We start from the raw sequence: 13,597 nt of genomic DNA, 5'->3' as shown, positions 1-13,597 counted from the left end.
GCGCTGGGAGGGCACCAGGTGAGACTTGGGTACATTTATTGAAAAACCCAACCTGTACAACAACTGGGTTGTCTCTCGCAGATGATGGAGCACTCTCTCTGACGACTCTGCTTTGATTAGCCAGTCGTCCAAATAAGGGAATACTGGAATCCCTGATCTCCTGAGACGAGCCGCCACCACTGCCATCACCTTGGTGAAGACTCGAGGCGCAGTAGTAAGTCCAAACGGAAGGACCGCAAACTGGTAATGCTGCGATCCCACTGTAAAACGGAGATACCTCCTGTGCGACTTCAGGATTGGAATGTGAAAGTAAGCATCCTGCAAGTCGAGCGACACCATCCAGTCTTCTTCTTGCAGCGCTTGAAGAACCTGAGCAAGGGTGAGCATCTTGAATTTCTCCTGCTTCAGATAGAGATTCAAGATCCTGAGATCTAGGATTGGACGAAGTCTGCCATCCTTCTTTGGAATCAGGAAATACCGGGAGTAGCATCCCTGACCCCTTTCCTGCTCTGGGACCACCTCTATCGCACCCTTTCTTATTAGAGTCAACACTTCCTCCTGCAGAAGTGACAGATGTTCCTCGGTGCAATACCCTTGGCAAGGAGGGTAATTGGGAGGGAATTCCCGAAAGGGAAGGGCATACCCATTTTCTACAAGATTGAGAACCCAAAGATCTGTTGTAACCGATTCCCAATCCTGTAGAAAATGGGTAAGCCGGCCCCCAACCGGACCCACATGATCCTGAATGTCGGATCTAGGGCTGCTTCTCAGGGGCAGGGGGGTTGGAGGAAGTGGAGGAGGAAGAGGCCTGACGTCCACGAGGACGTGCTCTCTGCTTTCCCCTATATGTCCTGTACAAGGAGTTTTGCTGCTGCTGTTGTTGCTGCTGCTGCTGCTGGCCTTGCCGGAAATTCCGAAAGGAAGAGCGGCCAAAACCTCTAAACCTTCTGCCAGATGAAGAGCCCCTTATTTGAAGACCCAAGGATTTAGCAGTCGCCCTGCTATCCTTAAACCTTTCAAGGGCCGCATCTGCCTTCTTCACAAAGAGGCCTGAACCATCAAAAGGAAGATCTAACAATGTCGCTTGAACATCAGCCGAAAAGTCAGAAGATTTCAACCAGGCAGACCTCCTAGTAGCTACAGCAGTGCCCATAATGCGTGCCACAGAGTCTACAGTATCCAAACCGCTCTGAATGACCTGGCGAGCCGCCGCCTGAGCCTCAGAGATGACTTCTTCAAAATCTTTCCTGCTGCCATCAGGAACTTTTGGAACAAGAACACTCAAAGAGTCCATCAGTGCATGTAAATATCTCTCCATCAAGCAAGTGGCATTCGATGATTTCAATGCCATACTGGCAGAGGAGAAGGACTTCTTTGCCACCTGATCCTGCTTCTTCGCCTCCTTCTCAAAAGGAACCTGAGGGAAAGCGCTAACGTTCTTTTTGGAGCATGCAGCCTGAATGACCAAACTCTCCGGTGAAGGGTGAGAGGTTAAGAAGGCAGGATCCTCAGGGGCAACCCTGTATCTTCTGGCTACACTTTTAGAGACAGCCGGAGACGACAAAGGCTTTTTCCACACCTCCAGAATGGGCTCTGTCAGAGCATCATTGAAAGGAAGAAGAGGTTCCACTACTGAACTCGGAGAATGTAATACTTCAGTCAGAATATTAGACTTGAATTCTGCTGTAGGTAAAGTCAACTTAAGGAGACTGGCAGCCTTTTTCATAATCAAATGATAGGGTTGAACGTCCTTAGAAGGAGTACTAGAGCCTGAGGGTAACTCCCACTCTGGAGAGAAATCCAGGCTTCCTGCGTCTGCCAATTCCTCAAAAGCATCTTCATCTAATTCACCTTCTTCAATGTCAGATTGTGAATTTAAGAACCTCCTTTCCTCCAAAAGACGTTGAGCCTCTCTTCTGGATCTCATCTTGACCGGCTTTGCCACCGGATCCACCATCGACTCCGACGGATTCGGAATCGACGTCGGAACCGAACTCGATGGTTCAGAGGGATGTGTTCGAGGACGACTCGGAGCAGGCGAAGCCGGAACCGGCGTCGACGGCTTCGGTGGAGCCGGAAAATGCCACATCGGCGTCGGAGCCGGAATGCACGGCATAAACGGAGCTGGAGGGTAGGAGTGAGGGACTCCTAAATTAAAAGCTAAGGGACCCATGGGACCCGAAGGTGCACCAGAGGGGTACCATGCCCTCGAAAATACTCCGTACATTGCGTTGAGAAACGCAGAAGGGTCTTGGCCTGGGGCAGGAAAGGGTGGTTGAAAACCCTCAGGCCTGTCTTGAGGAGCGCCCGGATTCGGCTCACCTAAGGGCGCGGAATCCCCATCCTCAAGAGGCTCCTCCTCATCTCGGGCCGGAGACGGCGCCGGAGACGGATTCGGAGACGGATTCGGAGCCGGAGTCGGAATCGGAGTCGGAGACGGCGCCCTCGACTCAGAAGGGGAGGCCTCACCTTCAGGATCCGGATCCGAAGCATCAACGGTCACCACCTTCGAACGTACCTTCTTCGGTGACCTCGACCTCGATCCCGACTCCTTACCAGAATGACGTCGGGACTCATGTCTCCTCTTCTTATGTTTCCTCTTCTTCGAAACATGTTCAGAAGTCGACTTCGATGATGACCTCCCTCTGGATCCAGATCTCGACCTCGATCCTGACTTCGACCTCGCCCTTCGAGAACGAGAACTCGATGATTTCTCCTTTCTAGCTTTCATCTTAGCTACCAAGAGTTTCGCCTCTCTCTCTCTCAGGGCCTTCGGGTTCATCTTCTTACACGAAGAGCAGTCATCCACATCATGGTCCGAGCTCAAGCACCAGATGCAGTCGCTGTGAGGGTCGGTGATAGACATCATTTTCCCACATTCTCTGCAAGGTTTGAAGCCGGTCTTTTTAGAAGACATCTTCGAAGAATAAGATACAGAGAAACAGGAAAAGGTAACAATATAGGCAACAAAGTATCCGTTGGCTACAGAGATTCCCGATAACCGTTAGCATCGACGACGCGGAAAAAAGGGAACTGATGTCATCACGCCGGCGTGGGCCTATTATAGGCGTCGGTGACGTCAGCGAAGTCGCGAGCGAGGTCGTGTCTCTATGACGTCAGGAGTCCACGTCGGCGCGAGGCTACGAAAAAAGAATTTCCGAATGTTGCTGACGCAAGGGGGTATTCACAAGGTGAGGAATCCACACGGCAGATGTATCTATCAGAAAAAAAACGCGACAAACACGCAAAGGGGTCAGGGTAGAAACACCCTGACCCCCTAGGCCTGCTCAGGAATCCCACAAGGATCCCCAAGGCCAAAAAGCGACAAAATCCACGCAGGGTGCGCGGATCCTGGCGATAAAAAAAAGAAAAACGAAGCGCGACATTCCGCGCTTCCTTGGTAATTAGCCCCCAGGGTGGCCAAATCCCGGGGGGCAATACTGATTATGAAAAGGGGGGCCCAGAGGGGCCCCCCAGCCCCAGGGACCGCCACCACCGGGGCTTATTTAAATTTAGTGCGAGGGGGGCTCTCAAGCCCCCCCAGCCACGGGGACCGCCACCCCCCGGGCTTCTTGTTAATAAGTGCGGGGAGCTCTCAGGCCCACCAGCCCCAGGGACTGCCTACCCCCGGGGCTTCTTGTGAATAAGTGCGGTGGCTCTCAGGCCCCCCCAGCCTGGAGACCTCCTCCCCCCCAGGGGTTCTTCTGAATAAGTCCGGGGGGCTCTCAGGCCCCCGCCGGCCCTGGGGACCGCCACCCCAGGGGCTTCTTCTGAATAAGTGCGGGGGCTCTCAGGCCCCCCAGCCCTGGGGAACGCCACCCCCCGAGGCTTCTTCAAATTAAGTGGGGGGGGGCTCTCAGGCCCCACCCAGCCCCGGGGACAGCCGCCCCCGGGGCTTCTTGAAAATAAGTGGGGGGGCTCCCAGGCCCCAACCAGCCCCGGGGACCACCACCCCGGGGCTTCTTTGAATTAGGTGGGGGGTCTCTCAGGCCCCCCAGGCCTGGGGACTGCCACCCTGGGGCTTTTTTAACATAAAAAACCCTGTGTGGGGGGCTCATGGGGAGCCCGGGGAGGTGGGACCGCCATCTCCCCGGGCTCTAAATATTTAAATTGGGCCCCCCCAGCCCCAGGGACTACCACCCCGGGTCTTTGTATATTGTGGGAGGGGGCCACGCGGCCCCCCTCCTGGAGCCTTGTCGTGGCCCTGGGTACCGCCACCCCCCCGGGCCGGCTCCTACAGTGTCCCGGGGTGCCCACCCCCTGGACACTGTATTTTGCTATGGCAGGGCAGGAGCCTCACAGCTTTTGCCCTGCCATAGCAAACTTGGTTTGAATTTTGAAAGAGAGAGCAGGAAAACCTGCTCTCTCTTTCAAAATTCAAACCAAATTGCTTTTCCACACGGGGAGCTGCGTCTTAGCAGCTCCCCATGTGGAATAGCAATGTGCCGGCTCCCGCAGGAGGTGGGGAGCCGGAGGGACCGTGGGGGGATTGGGGACCCCCCACATTCCCCAACGAGAGGCCAGGCCCCGGGGATGGGGTCCCCAGGCCATAAGTGGCTTGGGAGGGGGGGCCACAGCCCCCTCCATTTAAATTAAAAAAAGAAAATGGCCATGCCCCGGGGTATGGGGTCCCCGGGGTCAATTATGGCCTTGGGAGGGGGGCCACGCGGCCCCTTCCAAATTTGATTAATAAAAAAAAATAGGGGTGAAGCCCTGGGGAATGAGGTCACCAGGGCCAGTAAAATTGGAAAATAAGGGGGGCCGCATAGCCCCCTTCATAAAAAAAGGAAAAAAAAGACCAGCATCGCGGCGGAGGCCCCGGCCCCTACCAGCATCATTCTGCAAACGTGCCCCCTGCCGCGTTTGCAGATGGGGAAATAATTTCCCTTGAATACTGAGGGTCCCTGGGGGCCAACTAGCCCACCAGGAACCTCCAGTATGCGCCAGGGGGCTGCGTTGCAGAGAGGTGTCTGAGGCCACGCCCCTTTTTACACCTCTCTGAAACGCAGCTCTGTGGCGCTTAATGGAGGTAGCTGGTGGACTAGTTGCACCCCAGGGACCCTCAGTATTCAAGGGGAGTTAATCCCCCAACTTAAAACGCGGCATGTGGCTCGTTTTCACAGTGGTGAAGGGAGGGGGCGGGACCTGAGTTCTCATGTGTGCAAATACACCCTGTGGCGTGGTTTAAGTTGGGGAATTCATTCTTCCTCAATCCTGAGGGTCCCTGGGAGCCAACTAGCCCACCAGGTACCTCCAGTAAACGCCACGGAGCTGCGTTGCAGAGTGTTGTAAAAAGGGGCGTGGCCTCTGAACACTGCAATGCAGCGCTCTGGCGCATACTGGAGGGACCTGGTGGGCTAGTTGGCCCACAGGGAGCCTCAGGATTGAGGAGGAATTAATTCCCAACTTAAACCGTGCCACAGGGTGTGTTTGCAGACACGCCACCTTCCTTCACCACTGTGCAAACACGCCCCGTGACATGTTGTAAGTTGGGGGATTAACTCTCTTTCAATACCGTGAGTCCCTGAGGGCCAACTAGCCCAACAGGTATCTCCAGTATGTGCCAGGGAGCTGCGCTGCAGACAGGTGTTCAGAGGCAAGGCCCCCTTTTACACCTCTCTGGAACGCAGCTGGATGGCGCTTACTGGAGGTACCTGGTGGGTTTGTTTGACCCTAGGGACCCTTAGAATTCAAGGGGACGTAATCTCTCAACTTAGAACGGCCACCAGGCGCATTTACACAGTGGTGAAGGGAGGGTACGGGGCCTGATGTGACGTGTGCAAACACGCCGTGTGGCGCGTTTTATGTTGGGGAAATAATTCCCCTTCAATCCTTAGGGACCCTTGGGGCAACAAACCCACCAGGTGCTTCCAGTAAGCGCCACAGCGCTGCGTTGCAGAGAGGTCGTGCAGGCTGTGCCCCTTTTTACACCTCTCTGCAATGGTGCTTACTGGATGTACCAAGTGGGCTACTTTGCCCCGAGGGACCCTCAGGATTCAAGGGGAGTTAATCTCCCAACTTAAAACGCCCACAGGGCGTGTTTACACAGTGGGGAAGGGAGGGGACAGGGGCCTGAGGTGATGTGTGCGAACACTCCCTTTTAAGTTGGGGAAATAATTCCCTTTCAACCCTGAGGGCCCATGGGGGCAACTAGTCGACCAGGTGCTTCCAATAAGCGCTACTGCGCTGCGTTGCAGAGGGGATGGTCCAGGCCATGCCCATTTTTTCTGCAACGCAGGTTTGTGGTGCTAACTAGAGATACCTGATGGGCTAGTTGTACCCAAGGGACACTCAGGATTCTGGGGGACTTTATCCTCCAAATTAAAACGACCACAGGGTGTGTTTGCACACTTTAGCTCAGCCCCCCACTCCCTTCACCAGTGTCAAACGCGTCCTGTGGCGCGTTTTAAGATGTAGTTTTAATCCCCCTGCCCTATTATATACTAGGTGCTGCTGCATCAGTTGGTTACTATTAGTTGGCTGAGTATTTGTATGGGAGAGTGAATGTGTTTGTGTGGTTGGGTGGGGTGTGTGTGACTGTGCAAAGATGTGTCAATAGATGATTCACTAGGTATATGAGGTTAAGAGTGCATGTGGAAACAGTAGTTTGGGTGAGTGAGTGTGTTTATGGGTGTGTTGATAAGCAAATATATCTGTCAGTGGTACATATCCAATGAAGTAGAAAAATAAAAGGCAGTGTATGCGACAGTTGTTGTATATAAATACCTATCCATAAGAGTCAGTGCTTGTTTGAGTGGCTGTATGGATGACTGTATACTTGTAATAGAGATTTCATAAGACACTGAGTATGAGTTACTATCTGTATGAATAAATGAAGTAGTGTTTGTATAAGTGTGTAGCTGAGTGAATGTAAGTGTGCTCAATTGTTTGCATAAGTGAGTAGGATGACTGCATAACCAAGGAGGTTGTGTGCTGGCGTGTCAATGTCGATTTAGGTGTATAAGTGCATTTGATAGTGTTCTATTGATCAATGACAGCATGTATGACTGAATCTATAGGTGAGAGATTAGATGGGTGTGTAAACCTAGGAATCAGTGAGTGGATGTTTAGAAACTTGTATTGGTGTGTCAATGGTTTCAAAAATAGTACTTTGTATTTTATAGTGAGTGATAAAAGGTTATACTACTGAGTAATGAGGTGTATCAGATTGTCACGTGGATGATGGCATCAGTGGTGTCGTCAGTGTTGTCATCAGTGATGTCATTTGAGATGTCATCAGAGATGTCATCAGTGATTTCACTGACCATGTCATGAATGATGTAATATGTGACAGCATCAGCAGTGCATTGGAGGAATTTAAATGGTGTTGTACATGTGAAATGTCCAGCTAACTATAACAGCCCTGAAACCTATGTTTTTTTCAGTGAATATATATATATATATATATATATATATATATATATATATATATATAAAGTTCCACAAGTTGCCCTTCTTAGGAAAGCACTCACAGCAAGAGTTTTCAAAGCGTAGGGGCACCTTTAAATGAAAGACAAATGCAATCTTTTCGCATGCCTCGCCTGACGCGTTTCAGAGATAGACTCTTTCCTCAGAGGCCGCATGCTCTGCAGTGATTGTTTCAAAGCTTCACCAATGGATTATCGCCTCTTTAAGTATCATGCCCATCTGGGCATTTGAAATGTTGCATCACGGGAGTTGGAGTGCAAATTAAACCCATGTGGATCAGAAACAAAGGACACTTGTATATTTATAAGCAGCATACCTTCTTTATTCAGTCAAATGTTCATCCATTAAAAGTGCCCCCATAAGTAAAGCACATCTTGCTGTTCCAAGGTAGCGCAAAATCATCTCGTGCCACAGGACTTGCCATGAATCCTGCAAAGGTGCAATCCCCGGCCTGGCTGGGCCGTACACATTAAGCTTTGAAAACTCTTGCTGTGAGTGCTTTCCTAAGAAAGGCAACTTGAGGAACTTAATATATATATATATATATATATATATATATATATTGTGAGCAAACGCACTTGTGCTTTTGAAGGGGCTCACCACAGGCACTCCAACCATCCGGTTTGCCTTGGCCCCCGTGCGGCTTCACAGCCTCTCATCTAAATTCTTTCACCTTGAGTCCGACGCGTTTCGGGGCCAACGCCCCCTCTTCATGGACTGACACAGAGGCAGGTAAAGACTCGCTGTTGTAATTCAAAAGCATTTTATTTCATTTTTGAATTGTTCCGCCCTAAGTGGGTGTGGCTTGGTTACGTGATGTCTGTCAGGATTGCTGGTAGACGTAGTCCATAACAGCGAGTAAAAGTATATCCTTGAGTAGGTAACTCGCCTCTTGTCCGATTAGTCGCTTGTACATTAAACACCTTTAGTAGGCGACGAGAAGATGTAGAAGCCGCTGTTTCACACGGAGTGTCGCGCTGTCAGGCAAGAAAGGGTAATCTTGCCTCAGTCCTCTCCCACGCAGTGCATGCTCAACAGCCAGGTTACTGCGTATAGAAGTGGAGCTCCCTCCCACAGGCAGAGCAAGCCGTGTATTAATTGTGTGAGCAAACGCACTTGTGCTTTTGAAGGGGCTCACCACAGGCACTCCAACCATCCGGTTTGCCTTGGCCCCCGTGCGCCTTCACAGCCTCTCATCTAAATTCTTTCACCTTGAGTCCGACGCGTTTCGGGGCCAACGCCCCCTCTTCATGGACTGACACAGAGGCAGGTAAAGACTCGCTGTTGTAATTCAAAAGCATTTTATTTCATTTTTGAATTGTTCCGCCCTAAGTGGGTGTGGCTTGGTTACGTGATGTCTGCCAGGATTGCTGGTAGACGTAGTCCATAACAGCAAGTAAAAGTATATCCTTGAGTAGGTAACTCGCCTCTTGTCCGATTAGTCGCTTGTACATTAAACACCTTTAGTAGGCGACGAGAAGATGTAGAAGCCGCAGTTTCACACGGAGTGTCGCGCTGTCAGGCAAGAAAGGGTAATCTTGCCTCAGTCCTCTCCCACGCAGTGCATGCTCAACAGCCAGGTTACTGCGTGTAGAAGTGGAGCTCCCTCCCACAGGCAGAGCAAGCCGTGTATTAATTGTGTGAGCAAACGCACTTGTGCTTTTGAAGGGGCTCACCACAGGCACTCCAACCATCCGGTTTGCCTTGGCCCCCGTGCGGCTTCACAGCCTCTCATCTAAATTCTTTCACCTTGAGTCCGACGCGTTTCGGGGCCAACGCCCCCTCTTCATGGACTGACACAGAGGCAGGTAAAGACTCGCTGTTGTAATTCAAAAGCATTTTGTTTCATTTTTGAATTGTTCCGCCCTAAGTGGGTGTGGCTTGGTTACGTGATGTCTGCCAGGATTGCTGGTAGACGTAGTCCATAACAGCGAGTAAAAGTATATCCTTGAGTAGGTAACTCGCCTCTTGTCCGATTAGTCGCTTGTACATTAAACACCTTTAGTAGGCGACGAGAAGATGTAGAAACCGCTGTTTCACACGGAGTGTCGCGCTGTCAGGCAAGAAAGGGTAATCTTGCCTCAGTCCTCTCCCACGCAGTGCATGCTCAACAGCCAGGTTACTGCGTGTAGAAGTGGAGCTCCCTCCCACGGGCAGAGCAAGCCGTGTATTAATTGTGTGAGCAAACGCACTTGTGCTTTTGAAGGGGCTCACCACAGGCACTCCAACCATCCGGTTTGCCTTGGCCCCCGTGCGGCTTCACAGCCTCTCATCTAAATTCTTTCACCTTGAGTCCAACGCGTTTCGGGGCCAAAGCCCCCTCTTCATGGACTGACACAGAGGCAGGTAAAGACTCGCTGTTGTAATTCAAAAGCATTTTATTTCATTTTTGAATTGTTCCGCCCTAAGTGGGTGTGGCATGGTTACGTGATGTCTGCCAGGATTGCTGGTAGACGTAGTCCATAACAGCGAGTAAAAGTATATCCTTGAGTAGGTAACTCGCCTCTTGTCCGATTAGTCGCTTGTACATTAAACACCTTTAGTAGGCGACGAGAAGATGTAGAAGCCGCTGTTTCACACGGAGTGTCCCGCTGTCAGGAAAGAAAGGGTAATCTTGCCTCAGTCCTCTCCCACGCAGTGCATGCTCAACAGCCAGGTTACTGCATGTAGAAGTGGAGCTCCCTCCCACGGGCAGAGCAAGCCGTGTATTAATTGTGTGAGCAAACGCACTTGTGCTTTTGAAGGGGCTCAGCACAGGCACTCCAACCATCCGGTTTGCCTTGGCCCCTGTGCGGCTTCCTATGCATCCACTCATGGATTTTGGCGCTTTCCCAGATTTATGAAGACTTGTAAACCGGTAAATGTATCAAAATGCTACACCTTCCCCAGTGAGGCATAACAAGGAGAAGTATCTTTATTTTTCCTTGTTATTTCATCTTTCACATAGAAACAGGAAAGCTCCATTTAGGATTGTTTTATACAGGAATGTGTCACTTCCTGCCCAAAAACAATCCTGCCTGCAATTTAGAAACCCCTGCAGCATGGTTCAAGGATGCCTGCCTTGGCGTTAGGCAGCGCTCATAGTTAATATGGTGCATTTTTTGCTGCTTCCCTTTTTACACAAAGCAGCGTAGCAACTTTGCTTGCTGCTGTGCGTTGCATCAAAAATGTGTCTATCTGCCTTAAAGAGTTGATAATGAGCTGTATGGGCATGATAGTGGCTTTAAAATGTCAAGTGGGAAATTAGCTGATTATTCACATCAAACTGAAATGAAAACAATTCCATGATGTGCACATCTTGCTGATAACCTATTCTGTCATAATGTCCTGTGATGTTTTTGATTAGAACCTACATTTCTCTGGATTGACTAGACTGTTTAAGGTAAGGATTAAGGACCCAAGGATAAGCGCAGGAAAGACATATTTCTCTTATTCAGTAATAACAGTCCAATTGTTTATGTAGGTTTCCATATCTTTTTTACTTGATTTTGTGACTCTACACCTACGAAAGCGAGGGAAGAGTTGCATTTTGAATTTCATAGTCGTATGTTCTGATACCTCTAATGGTGGTCGTTGAGCACTGCATTTAATGCATGAAATGTTTTGACTTACCTGTGCTTTTCCCAGATTTAGGAGGCCCAACAATTGCGATCCTAATAGGCACTGATACTTTGGGTTTTGGTTGGTAGAGATACTTCACTGGATTTCTCATAAATATGTCCCGATTTTCTTTGGTTGAAAAGAAATAGATGTACTGACGGAAGATCATAGGGAAACTGGGATTTTCTGGCGTCTGTAGTGTTTTGATAACATCTCCAACAGAAAGCTGATAAATATGAATATACAAAAGAAAGTCGACACTTATCAATTATAGTGAACATGTTGGATGCGTATATTGTTATAAATATCAACATTCACTCATCCTCTTTTTAAGCACGACAATACACCACTTTACTGATAACCACTTTTATTAGAAGCATTTTCTATAGAAATTTCCAATAAAAAGATTCCAAGAGCGCACCCAATCACAGACAGAGCACTGGTTAAGGAAATGCTAAGAAAAAAATATTCAATAGGGAAATTATGCTACCTTGCGTATTTGCTATCATTTGATCATCCTGAGCATAGTCAAAGAAAACACATTTATCTTTTAGAATGCAAGAAATAGTTACCTACCTTCCTCAGCCTCCGAGGGCGTCAAACTATTGTTATTTGTGCCTTATGAGGAGACATCTTGAGGGTATAAATGGCGCTGCTGCCCCTATGTCCCTCAGTTTGCTCAGATTTTCAAGTCGCAGTAACACTCAGAAAGTCAATGGAATGCGTAGGGATGCAGGCGAGTTGTGAAGAAACAGGAGCAAGGTATGAATCAGAAATATAGCAAAGGAACTTAACAATCTTTTCTAAGGATAACTCCACCTCCGCACATTCTGCCACTTATGCCTTACCAATTCCCAACACATTAGCATACACGGATCTCGGACAGTCAAAATAAATGTAACCCAGAGACATGTTGGACCAGAGATGTCTCAAACTACATTTTAACCTCAACACACAATCGAAAGCACTGTTTAACAAATAAATTCGCCAAGTAGCATATATAAGTAGTCGTGGTAATCCCATCAAAATGCACCCCCCAGAAAGGAAGTAGTGGCGTACAGCAGCACTCTATATAGTTGGGTGACTCAAGATCCAGGGACTTTGTTGACTGCTTCCACATGATTACTATTGATTCATATATAGAAGGAAATTTCAACCAAGTACTTTATTTATTGTCACAATACAGTGAATAGAAATAACTGACTCAGTATAATCACCAAACATTGGCACCTGCTACTGGCAGCTATCAACCTAAATCAATGTTTATCTAATAAAGTATCTATGATATAGACAAGGGTCCCCAGTATGAGGGATGGTGTGACTCATATCATTTCAAGGATATTGAGGACACAAATATTGTGAAGGTTAGTTTCTATAGGTAAGCAAAGTTGAACTAAATATAACTACACATATCCTTGACAATATATATGTATATATATTCAAAGTATGTAGATGTGGAGCTAAGAATAGTCAATCTATACTTGCTTATTTGCAGTTACCTTCACGATATTTTGGCCCACTATACGTTTGACATAACATTCTGTCCACACAGTATTTGTGTTTCTGATATTCTGTCAGTGATTTTGAAGGATAGACTGAGTAATAGCATTCAATATCTATTAGATATAAAGATTTACAGGACACTTATTACTATACGGTACATTTACAGTACAATAATTACAATGCATGGCACTTTGTAATGCGAGACGCTACAACGCAGTATTTTACTGACATGCTACTATGGAAATCTACGTTTAGGTAAGTGTATGAGTATATTTGGGTTTCTGGGTTATTATCTTTATATGGTAAAAAAAGTAAAAAGGTAGGGTTAGAACGGGTTTACAGTCCAAAATAAATATTTGGGCTATTATTTTTAAATGTGAAAATGGGGAAGGACAGGAGGTTTACTCCCCATAAGAAAATATAGGGATTATAATTTAAATAATATGTTGAAAAAAAAATGATTTTAATTTAATTTTGCATGCAAAAAGGGGTGGTTGAGGAGTTTACCCCAACCACCCCAAAGAAAATCTAAGGATTGATACTTATAAGAGTAAACATTAATTCTAATTTAATATGGTAAAAAGGGTGGTTGGGTGGGTTTACTCGAGCAAATAAATACTTGGGCTATGGGGTTATTATTTTTATATATAAAAAAAGGTGTATGGGAAGGTACCACCCTATAATCAAATATTATACTTACTATTTAAATATTAAATTGGCAAAATGAATTGTAATTAATTTATTTTGAAACAACATGGTTGTCTCATAGGTTACATGAATTATGTATTTAGCCGTAGGATGCTAGGGGCTTAGGGGCTGACTGTGGGTAGTTTTTTGTCTTTCGGTTCGGTCATTTGTTACTTTAACATAAATAATATTGAGCAGTATTCTTTAATGAATACTATAGATTTAAATGATATCACTGTAATTTATTTCTAAGAGCAGTGAGTTAAAGGTTTAGAGGCCCAGGGTGGGGAGTATTTGTTAATTTTGTAAAAAAAATAGTATTGGATTATTAATAATGTAATTATTTCTGAGTAAAAATGCTCATGTAATTTTTGGGAAA

At 47.5% G+C, this 13,597-nt stretch overlaps 1 protein-coding gene across 5 annotated transcripts in view; it reads right to left on the bottom strand.

Annotated features, from left to right (window-relative positions):
• The window catches only part of AK9 (adenylate kinase 9), a 1,611,121-nt gene that overhangs the window by 370,838 nt on the left and 1,226,686 nt on the right, over positions 1 to 13,597 (bottom strand). For all 5 annotated transcript variants that reach the window (XM_078648533.1, XM_078648534.1, XM_078648537.1 and 2 more), the window contains one exon: positions 11,041 to 11,254. In XM_078648533.1, coding sequence (XP_078504659.1) covers positions 11,041 to 11,254 — 214 coding nt within the window. The remainder of the gene's footprint in view (positions 1 to 11,040; positions 11,255 to 13,597) is intronic.

Source organism: Lissotriton helveticus, chromosome 6 (genome assembly GCF_964261635.1).
Source record: "Lissotriton helveticus chromosome 6, aLisHel1.1, whole genome shotgun sequence".
Taxonomy (NCBI): Eukaryota; Metazoa; Chordata; class Amphibia; order Caudata; family Salamandridae; genus Lissotriton; species Lissotriton helveticus.
This window is presented reverse-complemented; position numbering and strand designations above follow the sequence as displayed.